Source organism: Nilaparvata lugens, chromosome 7 (assembly GCF_014356525.2).
Source record: "Nilaparvata lugens isolate BPH chromosome 7, ASM1435652v1, whole genome shotgun sequence".
NCBI classification, from domain to species: domain Eukaryota; kingdom Metazoa; phylum Arthropoda; class Insecta; order Hemiptera; family Delphacidae; genus Nilaparvata; species Nilaparvata lugens.
The window spans coordinates 28,478,711-28,494,587 of record NC_052510.1 but is presented as its reverse complement, the minus strand read 5'-3'; the positions used below and the strand labels follow the sequence as shown (position 1 = coordinate 28,494,587).

Below are 15,877 nucleotides of genomic sequence, written 5' to 3'. Positions count from 1 at the left end.
TCACAGGTTGTGCGGGTAAAACCAAACTATTTACAATAACATTGTTAGATTGTTCTAAATGAGGCAGTGAGTCAGAGGCGGCAGAAGGCGGAGGCGGTAGAGCGGAGTGGCGGGGGGCGGCAGATCGGAGTCAGCGGGAGGCGGCAAAAGGCGGAGGCAGCAGAGCGGAGCGGCGGGAGGCGGCGAGTCGGAGACGGCAGAGTGGAGCGGCAGGAGGCAGCAGGTTGGAGGCAGCGGGAGGCGGCGACTCAGAGGCGGCAAAAGGCGGAGGCGGCAGAGCGGAGCGGCGGGAGGCGGCAGAGCGGAGCGGCGGGAGGCGGCAGATTTGAAAGGCAGTGCCACAACATACCTTCCTTCAGAGGTGCAATAAGTAGTGGATTGGTACAGTTTCTCACACAACTCGTCTTCGGGCGATGACTCTTTTCGAACGGGGATGGCCTCTTCGGTTTCCCAAAATTTGTTCATGATGGCGTTGAGCTGTGCTTCCTGTGCAAACATAGTGCAAATGAGCTGCATTTCGTTGAGCAGTGCGGGCGAGTCCTCAATATTCAATCTACCACTTAAAACATAACCAAAGATTGTGGCAAAGGCGGCAGGGTTACCAGGAATAATGGAATTTTCTGCGGATATGTAGATGTTGGAGTATAAATCGGCACCAATCAGTAGGTCAATTTCAGCAGGCTCATCAAAATTAGGATCAGCGAGGCTCAGATGCGCAAACGAATTCTTTAGTGCGGGGTGAAGCGGAAAGACAGGAAGATTGCCAGCAATTTGATCTAATACAAGAGCTTCGGTAGAAAGAGCAATATCAAATTGAGGTTCTGACAATATTTTTAACTGCACAATGCCTTTGACAGATGTCCTTTTTTCAGAGATTCCATTCAGTTTGATTTGAGCAGGCACAACAACTAAACCCATTGCGGTGGCGGCATGGGTGGTGATAATGGAGCGCATGGAACCAGAGTCCAACACAGCACACAACAAGAAGGGTTGATTGTATTGGTTCAAGACTGTAACGACAGCGGTTCCCAGTAAAGCAGAAGCATGTACGGCCTTCACCTGAGTGCAGCCACTAAAAGTGTGTGGTATAGAAGATAGAGAACTGTTTGTTACATATTGTGCACTGGAGGCAGGGCTTGAACTTACGGGTGGAGATGCACAACTGTTGACTGGCGGCGAACTAGGAGGCAGATTAGAGCTGATAGCCAAGTTTGGTGCGCTGCTAGAAGGTGCATGATAAGAGCTTACTGGCGGTTGCGGTGGGGCAGCAGCAAAAGTCGGCACAGGTAGCGGGCTGAAACCAGGAGGGGGCGCATGGTGCGCAGCGTTTTGGCTAGTACTGGTATGCGGGCGTCCATATTGATTTGGTGCTTGGTGTGGCTCAGCAAACCGATGTTCAGAGCGTTGTTCTTTAAAAAGTAATGATTGAAGATTATTAGCGTTATTGCACAGAAGCGTATGATGGTGATTGGAGCGGCAGTTCTTGCAGCAAATCGTTGAGTTGCAATTTGCTTTCAGGTGAGACCCTAGGCAAACAAAGCACCTTTTGTGTTGCTTCACAATTTGATTGCGTTTGGATACTGATTCTCTTTTGAAAATGTTGCATCTATACAATTGATGTCCTTCTGAACAAAGAACACAAATGCCACCACTGATTGGATACCCAGTTTTAGTTGAAGAAAAGGGCTGCTTTCTCTGTTGATAATTACTTGTGCTAGGTTCAGCTTTAACAGAAACGGGATCTACATATTCAATGCTGGCGCTAATTACTTGTTCATATTTGCGGGTTAGTGCGGTCACTTCCAGAGATTTTTCTTGACTAGCCACAAAACTCAATAAACGGTCAAAGGTGGGAACTTGATCATCTGGTATAGATTCTTCAAATTTGGTGCGGACAGAAAGCGGTAATTTGCGAATGCACATCATGGTAATCAAAAAATCAGCTTGGTTCAGGTCCATGTTAAATAGCGATCGTTTGGCTGAGTTGAGCTCGATAGAAAATTTTTTCAAAGTTTCAGCCAGAGTAGTAGAAGGAACAAAGGTATCGAATTTATTATATAAACTATATGCTTGATACCGGATATTGTTGTATCGTTTGTGCAAGCTGTCATAGGCAGCTTTGTAGCATTCAGCGGTGTTGGCGTAATTTTGAACCAAGGTCAAAGCGTCACCACTTAAATATGAAGTTAGAAGATGGTATTTGGCCTCACTGGAATAGTCTTTACTGGTGTGAACAGCAGCATCAAAAACATTTTTGAAAACATTCCATTCATGAGGTTCGCCTGAAAATGTAGGTATCTGCAACTGAGGTTTCACAAAATTATTAATTGGTAGTTCATTAGCAGTAACAGCAGGTTTAGGAATGGTATTGACCAGCTTGATACTATCAAATCTGGTTTGGAATTGGATTTGCAGTTCAGCAAACTCCAAGATAACTTCCTCAGATAGCGACTCTTTATCTGTTGCCTCATATTCACTCATTAATGTATCAAATTTTTTATCCAGACCAAAATAAAATTCACTACAAGTCATAGGTACTTGTTCATTGTACTTATCAGCTAGAGAAGATATCGATTGGTGCAACCTTCTTAGCTTATTCAATAATGTAAAATTCGATGCCATGGTTGTTATGAATAATCATACAGAAATAGAAAAATAGGTTACCATATTGAAATTTACAATCGAAAAAGCTCAGATTAGCGGTCAGAACAGTTTAAGTTGATGGCCGAAAAAGTTCATATTTAACAAGAAATATAGTTCAAGATCAATGTTCAAAATCAATAGTTCACAATTAATAAAGGATAGGCGGTAATTCACTACGTTTAGCAGTAAGAAAACACACAGTTAGCGGTAAAAGTTTGTAGCTTACTGTTAGGCACTGAAGTTCAAAACCAAAACAAAACTTTTCAGGTTATGTCGAACCGGGTGTAAAAGTTCGATAGTTAACAGCTCTATAGTCGATATCATAAGTCACTAATCGATGTTTTCAGATTTCGATACAAGATGGCGGTCAAAAGCGTCCAAAACAAAATTTACGATTTTCCAAGAAAACTCACAAAGAAACTCTCAGAAAAAATTGAAATGAGCGTTTTCACTGTTCGTAGGTCGCTTTTCCTCCAATATCCGGCCCGGAGGACCAGTTTTCGTGTTAGAGCCAATGAGGTTGGCGTCTAAACACAGTACTTAGTAGCTAAGAAAATAAAATTGTTACCTTTAAAGGCGTCTTGTTTGGGGTATGGCGGGTTCGCAGTGGACTGTAAGAGCGGTCTCCTCGTCCTGGTAGGCGGTAACACGTTCAGATAATCAGGATTCACTTGCACTGGCGATGATAAATACATGGGGAATACATGGGCCCATGTTGTGGCGAAGAGATTACACAAAGAAGATCCAACTCTAGATATTTAGCGGAGTGCTCAAACAATAACTTTTCCTCACTAGTTGCGGTAGTAGTTCAAATTCAAACAAGTGAAGCGGTAATACACATTTGACTTCTTTAAAAGGAGAAAAAACCGAGAAGCGTCAGAGCACAACAAGCTTCCTCAAGCAGTTACAGAACGGAAGAGACCGGTAAGCAAAAAAGGTGGGGGAAAACAGGGAGAACAGTGCCAACTATGGCAGTAGCATGCTAGATGGCCGTGGGTGAGCGTGGTTGATTCAAATATGGCAAGATATGGCTTGGCCCATACACCATTGTGCATTCAAAAACCTGTGAACTGGAATGAATGCAAAACAGTTTTAGGCAACTCAGTATTGAAACTAATCAACAACATGTAGGCTAAGGTGAAATGCCAAATGAAAAAGTAGGTTGGTAAATTACAAACTTTAATCAGCATTAGAGAATGTCAAATCACATGAACAAGAAATAAAAATTTGAATACATGGAATAACCCCTCAGGGTGATTGGTCGGCATAAATTGGAATAGAATTTAACTTTGTTATGAACAAGATTAGGATTAAGTTTAGAACAGGATTAAAAGTACATGAACAAAACTTGAAAACTGTATTAAATGATTCTAGTAAAAAAGAACAAGTAAAAACAGTAATCTGAATGCAAGAACTGATAGCAACGTAACAATTTGAAATAGTAATAATTTGAATTTTAATTATTAAAGAGTGACAGAAAAAAGTTATGAATATAACAGCAATGCACATAGAAAATAATCTATCTAGTTATCAAAATGGAATAATGAAACAGTTACTAAACAAACATTTATGGAATACCAGAGTCTATAATGAATAGTCTTTAGATTAAACCTACAATTGTCGTTTCTAATAACAAACAACACCTAGAAAGATTAAGATGTAAATATGTTGAATTGCAAGGCTTCAACATTTGAATTGGTTCGATACCAACAAAAGAAAACAGGTAGGTTAAAATTAACCATAAGGTTATATGAATAACAGTAGCCTGTACTGAAATAGTCTAATTGCAAAATGCAGAAACTAAGCTTTAGCAATAATCAAAAGAATAATAACAAAGAATTAAATAGGATTGATAATTGCAATGTTCACATAGAACATTCATGAATTGATTACAAAAAACTGACAAACAATTCTCAAGAGCAATAACTCAAAAATAAAGTAAAGTTGATTATGAACAACCATGAATTCCTAACCTGAAAGATGAAAACAATAGATCAGGGCAGTAAAAAAAATACAAAGTAGATGATACAAAAAATACTTAGCTGTGGAACATAAATGCAAGAGCCAAGGTCCCGGTTTGGTCTAGGGCCTTCAAAGACAGTGTGAACTTCCAATAGCTCGAATAAGCCAAAGTCAAGGTCCCGGTATGGTCTAGGGCCTTCAAAAACAGCGTGAGCTTCCAATAGCTCAAATGGACACATCAGGAGAGAAACAAGATTCCAACTTGTTTGAAATGCCGATGAAACAGCAGTCAGTTGTAGAGGAAGAGTTTTCAATCAATGTTTCGAAGGATATATTTCCCAAGTTTTGGAAATATTCAGTTGCAATATTTGTAAAATGTGATTTACAAATGAGAGTCACATTAATTAGTGATATTGGCAATATTTCACAATAATTATCAATAGAATGAATGATGGGTAAACTTTCAGTCCCACAATGCAAGCACAGAATTACTGAACAAGGTTAGCACTCGATGTAAAAACAAGAGTCTGCAATATGTAAAACAAATTTAAACTTGTACACAGACGCGGTGACGCACACAAGCAGCCATTTTGAGAATGCTGTAATGGAAATAAAATATGTAAAATTGAAACAAGTGTTCAAGTCTTGATAAAACTAATAATAGCTCCACAGAACCAGTCGAGAATATCCAACAATTGAAATAAACAAAACAGGGTGAGGTGAAAACTATTTTCACGAGAGATGAGAGTTGAAATTGAAATTGAAATTGAAATTGAAATTGAAATTTATTGCCAAAACAAAATTACAATATTACAATATATTAAGTTACAAAGTGTTAAACAAATAAGCAAAACTCAAGCTTAATTATTAGATCAAAACTTAATTTATCTTTATTTTGGCAACTGCTGGCATAAGTAAGAACTTGAGAGCCAGCAGTGAGTCTACATTACTAGATTTAACAAGTTTAGCGCTTAACTAAAATTTGTAGAATACTTATTCTATTTGGCTTTTTAAATAATTATATATATATGATTGAACATCATCAAAAACTTACGAATAACTAAAGAATACTTAAGAGTAACTAAATCTATTGTAGCGTTAATTTAAAAAAGAAATTCCTGTTTATCCACTCTTCCACAGTTTTGTGATATTTACCAGTTGGTTTTTCTATAATGAAATTTGACGGAACTAAGTTGATGAAAATATTACAGTAATAAAAGAATTGATGCCTACATGTAGTGAGCTTGATCAAAAGCATATTGTATCTATTGAAATGATTTACTCGCATATTGTAAGGGGTAGTGCGAGCTGAAAATAGAGAGTGATTCTTGTTTATGTAGAGTATTACGGTTTTCATGAACGTTTGCCTCAATGTTGGTACATCAAATTCAATAAAAATATCTCGGCTTGGGTACAAACGTGGTCTCCCTAGAGCTGCTCTTATAATATGTTTTTGGAGGACAAACAGTTTTCTCAAGTGCGTATCAAAAGCTCCACCCCACACCTCAATGATATATTGGAATAAGGAATGTGCATATGCAAAATAAATTTTTCTTATTATCTCCCTGTTTTTAATTTTATTTATTTTATAGAAAATATAGATGAGATATTTCAATTTTGAGCAGAGGTTTTCTAGGTGAATGTTCCATTTGATATGGTGATCTACAAAAATACCAAGATATTTTATAGATTGCACTCTTTCTAAAGGTATATTTTCATGGGCGACCTCATTCATTATTTGGGTGCCATTGTTATTTTTCTTTGATTTTTTTATAGAAAGTTCAAGATCTATTGATGGTTGACCAATTACGGTGGGTGAGAAAGTTATATATTTAGTTTTCTTTGCATTTAGGGTTAGTATATGATCTTCAAGCCATTGTTGAACTATTTTCAAACCATTATTTGCAACTTTGAACGTTTCTTCCCATGTGTCTCCGCTAAAAATCAAAGTTGTATCGTCGGCGAAAGATAAAATAGTACAATTTTCAAGGTTTAATTTTAACAGGTCGTTTACATAGATGAGAAACAAAATCGGGGATAGTACTGTCCCTTGAGGAGTACCGAACTGAGAGGTGTAACTGATGTCTGTCTGTCCATTTAAAGTGAGATACTGTTTCCTATTCGACAAGTAACTTGAGAATAACTTATTCACAGAACCTCTTACACCCACCCTGTCCAGTTTATAGAGGAGTATGTTGTGAGGAACTGTATCAAAGGCCTTGGATAAGTCCATAAAAATAGCCAGTGTTTTTTTGTTTCTATTAAAGTTATCAAAAATTATATTGTTGAGATGGATTACCGCATCTTTGGTTGAACTATTTGCTTGGAAACCATATTGATTGTTGTCAATGATTTTATGTTTATCTAGGAAACTCATTAATCTGATTTTCAAAATTTTTTCTAGTATTTTAGAAATATTACTCATTAAACTAATCGGTCTGTAACTATCCGGGTTTCCAAGGTCTCCAGTTTTTGGTAATGGTATAATTTTAGCTTCTTTGAATTTTTTAGGGAAATATCCTTCGCTTAAACATTTGTTAAATATATGAACTAAAGGTGAGGTTATAGAGGGTGATATTTTTTTGAGGAAAGGTCCTGTAAAGTTATCAACACCTGGTGTAAATTTATTCTTGAGTTGATCTATTAATAACTCTATTTCATAATCGTTTGTGGGAATGAGGAAGATACTTTTTACATTAGGATTTGCTATTGACTTGGGAATCTCTATATTGTCTGTATTATCGGTTATCTTTTTAGCGAACGATTCTCCAACACCAGCGAAATATTTATTAAGAGTAGTAGCATCTAGATTTATTGATTTTGAATTTTTTTTCAAGTCGAGTAGTTCATTAATGTATTTCCAGGTTTTTTTAGAATCGTTTTTGTGTTCCTCGAATTTACAGTTAAAATAATCAATCTTGCTTTTTTTTATCAGGGTATTGAGTGTATTTCTGTATCTCTTATATTGATTTATCAATTCTAAGTTATTGGGGTTTTTTAATAATTTTCTATGTAATTTATCTCTCTCCCGTATTGACGCGACTAGGGCTGGAGTAATCCATTTTTTATAGGTTTTTTCTTGTTACTTATTTTTATGGTTTTAGTTCTAGCATGAGTTAGGTCTGTTAGTTTTTTAACAAAGTAGTCCACCATCTCGTCAATATCCATTGAATCATATATCTCTTTCCATGATTCTTTTTGTAAATCAGAGATTAGATTTACATAATCAATTATGCTTTTTGATCCTACATCGATATGTGCTGGTTCCTCATTAATATTCCTATTGAAATGCAGCGAAACACTAAAATGGTCCGTAATATTTGTTTTCAGAATAGTCCCTCTAACAACATTATTATTATTATTATTCTCTTCTCCCTTGTAAAATATGTGATCGATACAAGTACTGGTGCCATTTACAGACCTAGTTGGTTTATTGATAAAAGATTTGAAACCATTAATATGCATTGTGCTCAAATATTCATTTGAAAGGCTATTATTAGCAAGAATATTTAAATTCATATCACCCAATACTATTATGTTGTAAATATCTTTCATACTCTTCAGAAATTCGTCTAGACTTTCGATAAAAGTTTTTAAGTTGAGGGATGGAGAACGATATATTGTAATTATTAAATATTTCACGTCATTAATCCAGCAAGCCATACCAATACAGTTAGCTTCTTCAATATGGACATTAATAAGCTCAGTTTTGATATTATTTTCAATGAACAAGCATAATCCATCACATTTCGAGTGTTTACTATTAGCATGAAAAACATTGTAACCATCTAAGTTATAATTGAAGCAAGCATCGTCTGTGATCCACGTCTCGGTTAATGCAATCACATTGAAGCGAAACTTTATATTACCTATGTAGTGCACCAATTCCTCAAAATTTTTATTAATGCTTCTGATGTTGGTGTGTAGAATATTTAATTCCACGCCAACACTCTCAGACTGGTGAGGTAAAAAACTGAAAACATCATTTACTTCGATTGTATCGTGAAACCCTATAAGGTCGTCAATATCCCAATCAGACATAAACGTAAGAAAAGTGAATAAACGTATATTTTGTAAAATAAAATTTCAAAGTGGTTAAGAAATTAAGTAAAATGAAAAAATAGAGAGAAAAAAGTATCGGTTTTCCGATGAAAAGAAAAAAAAAATAAAAATCAGAGAGAATCAAGACATGGCCAGCCCACCGGTCCAGACAAAATGAATGTATGTACATCGACTTGAAACCTACCAATTTAGTTCATGCACAGAAACCTGTGATCAAATCCATTTGAATAAAATAAAACAATATTACTGAGATGATAAGGACAAACAGAGAAGTGGAAATCAGCATTAATTTAATTGAATTAATTGTTAGAAAATATTTCCAATTTTTCAATCAATTGTTAGAAAAATCTATTATCAATCCAAGTATTATTTTATCAATATTAAAGGCCTTCAATTCTTGAGATTCAGAGAGTAGTAGCAACAGAGGTAATCGTGTCAATAATCCTCATCAACTAGCGTACTAAATATACCTTGTAGATAAGATAGGAGAATTCATCATTTTTCTCATAATGATAAAATATTTTCAAATTATAATGATTTATTATTAGGAGTTATTATTCTCTCTTAACTAGGCTACAGCAAATTGAAAAGCAAAGAATAGTAATTACGTTACTACAAGTAATAGGCCTAGCATATTGGCAAAAAAAAAACAAAACAAAATAAAAACAATTGAAACCTTTCCCACTTAATTGATACATTATTATCAATTGATAGAATATAATTAATAATTATCGTATAGAATATAATATAATTATCATAATTGGAAGATAGCGGAATGGAAATTATTCCTAAATTTATTTCAACAATCATACGCAATAATAAATAGTCTATTTGAGCTCATCAAAATAACAATAATTTACCTTGAGCAAAGTGATAAGAACGTAGCCAAGAGCCATACTTTGCAACTGAAATTCAAATAAAATAATTTATAATGATAATATTCCTCCTTCTCTCTAATTAACTATTTCATTGAACGTGATAATGTTAACTTAATTTCGACAAACAAATCATGGTTTTATGTGTCATAATTGGTATTTTCTTCATACAGAAATTGATCTATATTATTTTTTACTTACACCGACATTGTCCTTATTTCTATTTGTGAGCTTGTTGAGGTCCTCCTCACACCTGATAATATTAACAGGACCGCCGTCCTCATACCTGACTTTGATTCGGCCCACTCGGTCGATCCACACATGTCGAAACCCATTCTCCCGTTGTATCATCTTGGCTCTGCCGAACAGCTTACGTCTCTCCACCGTTATAGATTGGTTTATGTAGATTGGACTATTTCCCTGCATGTTGATATGTTGAGTTGGAGTCCTAGAGACTAGTTGAGACTAGAGTTAGAGACTAACTTACTAGTTAGAGACTAGTTGTTGAGATTTACAGTCCTAGTTCATAAAAACATATGATCAAAATAAGAATCTTCCAGTAGTATTTATTTATTAAACTCATATCACTTGAAAATGGCATAAATGACCAAAACATGTTGTGATAAAATATTTTAAAAAAGGGTACTGAAATTTTTATTTTCTTTATATTTATATTACAAGTAGCCCTATTAAGGAAAGAGATAAATAAGATGGCATAACAACTTTCTATTCCTACACTTCTCATTCTACATAATAAATATCTGGTGTGGTGCACTCACACAACTTTCCTTGTTCATTGAACTGTAAGCCCCACTCTTGAAGGAGAATAATTGAGGGGGATAACATAATGATGATTGGCAGCAACATATTTGAAACTACAATCAGACTACTGTATATGTGTATATATAATTGTTTTCAGAGTACTTTTTCCTTTGTGAATTATGAAATTTGATGATATTTTTTGAAAGTCGTCAAAACAGCTGTTCTACAGATGAAATATCTCGACTATGTGTTCTTTTTATGAACTGCTCTACCTACCTACCTCATGCATGAGAAGGAGGTTACAAAGTCCATTTCTCAAGGATGGGGTAGACCCCTCATTAGATTCCCAGAAAGGAGACTCAAGCCAGTTAATAAAGCTGATAGATAACTATACAGGGTATGAATTTGGAAAAAAATTGGTCAAGTCAGTTTTGAGAAAATTGTGAAAAACATGGTTTTTCAGTAATTATCCACCATTCATCTCAAGAGTATTACGGAGCTCCTGCAATTTTCCCAGAAATGACACTCATGTCAGTTGATAGGGCTTATAAATAGCTATCCATGGTATAAATTTGAAGAAGATCATTAGGACCGTTTTCGAGAAAACCGTGAAAAACATGGTTTTTCAGTAATTTTCCGCCATCTTGAATTGAATTTTATTGAATTTCTTATTGTTGGATCCTCATGGTATAAGGACCTCAAGTTTAAAATTTCAAGTCAATCGGTTAATTAGGAATGGAGTTATCGTGTTCACAGACATACACACACAGACCAACATTCAAAAATCATGTTTTTGGACTCAACGAACCTTGAAACTTATAGAAAACTTGAAATTAGGATACCTTAATTTTTTTTGGAAAGCAATACTTCCCTTACCTATGGTAATAGGGCAAGGAAAGTAAAAAAGCTATTCACCTACTGTTATATGAACCCTACTACAATGCAGTATGCTAGCTATTATCCCCCTCAAAAACGATTGTGAATAATCTAGTCTATAATAATAATAAGTCCTGCTATTGATTGTGAATGTGTATGTGTTGCAGATGGTGACAGTTACTGTTAAAAAGGAGGAGGAGGAGGAGGAGGAGGAGGAGGATGATAGCAGCCAGCAACCAGCTGCAGTGGAAGATGATTGCAGCCAACAACATTATCTAATCCCTGGCTACAACATGATCTTCATCAAAGAGGAGGCATATGGTGAGATGCATTCTATCACTACCTGATTCTTGATTGACCAGGGTCCACACTCCTTTCTTGGGTGATTAGATTGTGGCCAGCTTTCTCACATAAAGTGGTTTGATGTTTGGGAGTGGAACCCCTGTGTAAATGCTACTCCTGAATGAGCTGTCTGCCACATGTCAACCATGCACATGTACAGAACAAATGTGTAGTATGTTAAATGTAATGTGATCAGACTATCCCATAAAATCGCATCAATCTATCTAAAGATGATTGCCTACAACATTTCATTGATTTGAACTTCTTTAATCTCTTCAATTACCTCTGATAACTTCAACTTCTATTATCATTGTCTCTATGTAATCACTACCGTACATGAAAATTTAATATCAAATTCTACAAAAAAATATTCTCTTGTCAAAAAAGATAAATTTTATATGAAATTAATCATTATAACCAAGAATCAAGAATTGATAATATTGTATCAGATATACTGGGAGGACTTTGAACACAGCTATCTACTATAGGAGGTGATAACAAAAAACTCACCTCCAAACATAGATGTAACTATATAATATCCTGTTTCTGCATAATCTACAAATTGAATTATTGATGATTGCAGATGAGCAAGAGGCTGAAGGAAGTTCAGTGAAGAGTGAACCAGAGATGTGGCCTTCAAACTGCAGCACATCTGGCCGAGACTATGCAACAGAAGTGGGTGGACTGAATGAGCATTCAATCTCTCCAGTGGAAAAGTGCACTGAGTCATCTGTGGCTGGCACAAATACAAAGCTCTATAGCTGTGATCACTGTAGCTATGAAACACAACATTCTAGTCATTTCAAGAGACACATAAGGAAACACACTGGAGAAAAACCTTTCAGCTGTGATTTTTGTGACTTTAAAAGTGCTCAGTCAGGTGATTTGAAAAGACATATCAGAATTCATACAGCAGAAAAACCTTTCAGCTGCGAGTTTTGTGACTTCAAAAGTGCTCATTCAGGCGATTTGAAAAGACATATCAGAACTCATACAGAAGAAAAACCATTCAGCTGCAAGTTTTGTGACTTCAAAAGTGCTCATTCAGGTGATTCGAAAAAACATACCAGAACACATACTGGAGAAAAACCTTTCAGCTGCAAATTTTGTGACTTCAAAAGTGCTCATTCAGGTAATTTGAAAGCACATATCAAAACACATACTGGAGAAAAACCTTTCAACTGTGAATTTTGTGATTTTAAAAGTGCTAGGTTAGGTACTTTGAAAGTACATATCAGAACACATACTGGAGAAAAACCTTTCAGCTGCAAGTTTTGTGACTACAAAAGTGCTGTGTTAGGTAGTTTGAAAAAACATACCAGAACACATATAGGAGAAACAACTCCTAGCTAAGCATTTATAATGTTCACCTACCACAGCTACATAAAACTATAGCTCTACATCTTCAATTGATACAATTCATTTTATTAATAAGTAGAAACTTGGTGGGTAACTCCTGCAGTGGAATCTTTTATGAATGAGGTTAGTTCTCTTTTTCTGGCTTCAAAAATAGACTAATTTCATTTTTTTGTGAAACATTATCAAACATCATATGAATATGATTAGGGTACAACAATAGGCTTGTCTCACAACTAGTCTTCTTTCAAATTTCATAAAGAATAACATTTTTTTTGGTTCTCTTCAGTCTCGTTTCAATTTTCAATATTCAATTCTTATTTAAGAACATCATTTGTATCATAATTCCAATGTAAAGAAGGTTTTTTGGCATTAAGCTTTAAAACTCTTTTACCCAGTTGCATGTAGGTCTGTTAAATATGGACAGTAATGCCAATTAACAAATCAGCATTAGTTTTATGGATTCATTACTGTTCCACAGAGATTGGTTAGTTTTTAATCCTGATTAAGTTTTCCAGTTAACTAACCAAGATTTTAAAGGTTTCACAATCTGGCAACACTGTAGTTTAACCAACAGATGCTATTATTCTGAACCTTAAACCAGTTATAGAATTATTATTATATATTTGATATTATTATTCTATAACTTATTCTATTATTCTTTATTTTATATTATTATTCTATAACTGGTGCAAGTTATGAAAAAATAGCATAAAAGTGAGGTTATGTTATTGAAGCAGTGACTATTTTTTACCCATGTGCCATGAAAATGTCCTCTCTGTCGCCAGTGTCATGCTATCTGCAGACAAACCAGATCAAAAACTAACCTCAAAAATCAGAATCTAATTTTAATGCTACTATCAGCTAAATACACTTCTCTATTTTATTAAGGGATGAAATTCATACATATATTAGGTTATACTTTGAATTCTGTAGTTCTTTTACCAAAAACTAATTGGAAGACAGCTATCAATAGGTACCTGATCAGCATTAGTTGGATTTAATTCCCTGTTAATGGCCTGTTGAAATTTTTTTATGTTGGATTAGCTTAACTGGCATCATTTTTTTATTTTTTGGCACTATCATTTGTTGCTACTGTTGTAGCAACAGTAATTCGTGAAAGTAGTGTTAGTCCTAGTCCTAATGATTCTCTTAATGTTGCCTCACTTTCCACAATTAGAAAAATGTATAAAGCTGAGTGTGGAAACATGTTGAAATTTGGGTATACTCGGTCACAAAAAGCTCTTTTGTCAACAAGCCTGGAAAGGCAGAATGTAAAACTGGCTCTTGATATTTTCAACTCCCATATTGCTAGGAGTATCACTGAGCTTTCAGAAAAACATAATTTGATGAATGCTGAAAGCACCAGTAATTATATACATATTTTCAAGAAATGGTTTGACATGAATGTTAAAACACCATGTAAAGGTTTTCATCTTCGAAATATCTTTCAGGAGCCTTTAACATGTAGTGAAAGTGATGAAAAACTATTGTTTCTTCACAAATTTGTAAAGTGGTTGGATTTGTGGAAAAGTTCCATAAGTGTGAGTGGGAAATTAACTAGAGAGACACATTCTGCTCTATTAATTACCACAAATGCAATGATTGATTTACAGAATATTGTATTGAAGAGCTAGGAATGAGTTACATACTACCAGGTAAAATTCAAACAGACGATTCAGAGTTTAGGTTTGGGCTGTATAGAAGATTAGCTGGTTCCCAATAGGTACCATATTTCCATCTGACAAATTTATGAAATTGAAACCAGAATAAGAAATTTCTCGGTTATGAAATTGAGCCTGCAGTCAGGCTCAAAACGCTCGTTTGTTATAGAGTTTTTTTGATGAAGGAAGTGAGGAATCCTTGCATTCTTTATCATATTATGTTCTTGATGATTTTGTAAATATCCAAATTGATGATAGTGATATAAGTAATGTGGATTCTGACATGCCCTTGCTAACCTATTTAGCAGGGTATTGTGCTCACTCCTTATTGAAGAGGAAAAAGTGTAAAAATTGTGAATGCAATTTCGATTGAAAAAGAATTGAATAAACAGCAGCTTCTCTTTGTCTCAGGTAGAGATTTGTCTCAGGTTTGTCAATTTGGTAGAGAGTTAGTGGGGAGGATATTTTTAATATTCTTCCCAAAGAATGGACATTGATATGTCCAAAGCTCCGCCAATTTATGTAGATGTATAACAATATGATTATTATCTATAGTTATTATATTACAAATTGCTTTTTCATATCATATACAGTTCAATAGTTATTTTCTTAGTCTATATTATGTAAATTCATCTATAACTTTGCTGTATTGTAAGCTATTGTATATAAGTGTATAAGCCAGTATATATTGTAATCTACATAAAATACTCAATCAATCCCTTGGGGAGGATATTTTTAATATTCTTTCCGAAGAATGGACATTGATATGTCCAAAGCTCCGCCAATTTATGTAGATGCATTACAATATAATTATTATCTATAGTTATTATATTACAAATATTGCTTTTTCATATCATATCCAGTTCAATAATTATGTGAGGCTCCAGTAAGGTTGGAAATGTCAGTGAACTTGGGAATCAGTAATAGTGTAAAAGTAGTCTATTAATGTGTTAATGTATTGGTAAATTCCATAATGTTGATAATCAGAAGTCAAGCAGTACGGTAGCAGTCCTAAGCTAGTTGATGGAGCTGAATTTTCATATTATTAAATCATGCCATTCCAGTGTTTAGAGAAAATGTCACATACTTTGAGATAAATAATAATATGATCAATGTCGAGTCAATTTATCTAGTTGAAGTTGTAGGCAGTGAGAAAATTACAATACTCTAGTGACAAGCGAAGTATAAAATAATTGTCGATTAAGCACTCATTGTTTTGTTTTGACTAGCGTTCTGTGGTAGAGGTTTCCTACTGGAATATTATGATGAAAAGTGGTTTTCTCATGATTGTGGAATGCAAAATCGCGCTTGTGTCATATAGCTCTCGCGTTGATC

General features: G+C 34.9%; 1 protein-coding gene across 1 annotated transcript; it reads left to right on the top strand.

Annotated features, from left to right (window-relative positions):
* The first annotated feature begins 8,805 nt into the window (after positions 1-8,805).
* Positions 8,806-15,417, top strand: LOC120352354 (zinc finger protein 513-like). The gene is made up of 3 exons (XM_039432456.1): positions 8,806-8,826; positions 11,348-11,501; positions 12,106-15,417. Exons 1-3 carry the CDS (start codon positions 8,821-8,823, stop codon positions 12,873-12,875), a joined length of 930 nt encoding a protein of 309 aa, XP_039288390.1. The 5' UTR covers positions 8,806-8,820; the 3' UTR covers positions 12,876-15,417.
* The last annotated feature ends 460 nt before the right edge of the window (positions 15,418-15,877 follow it).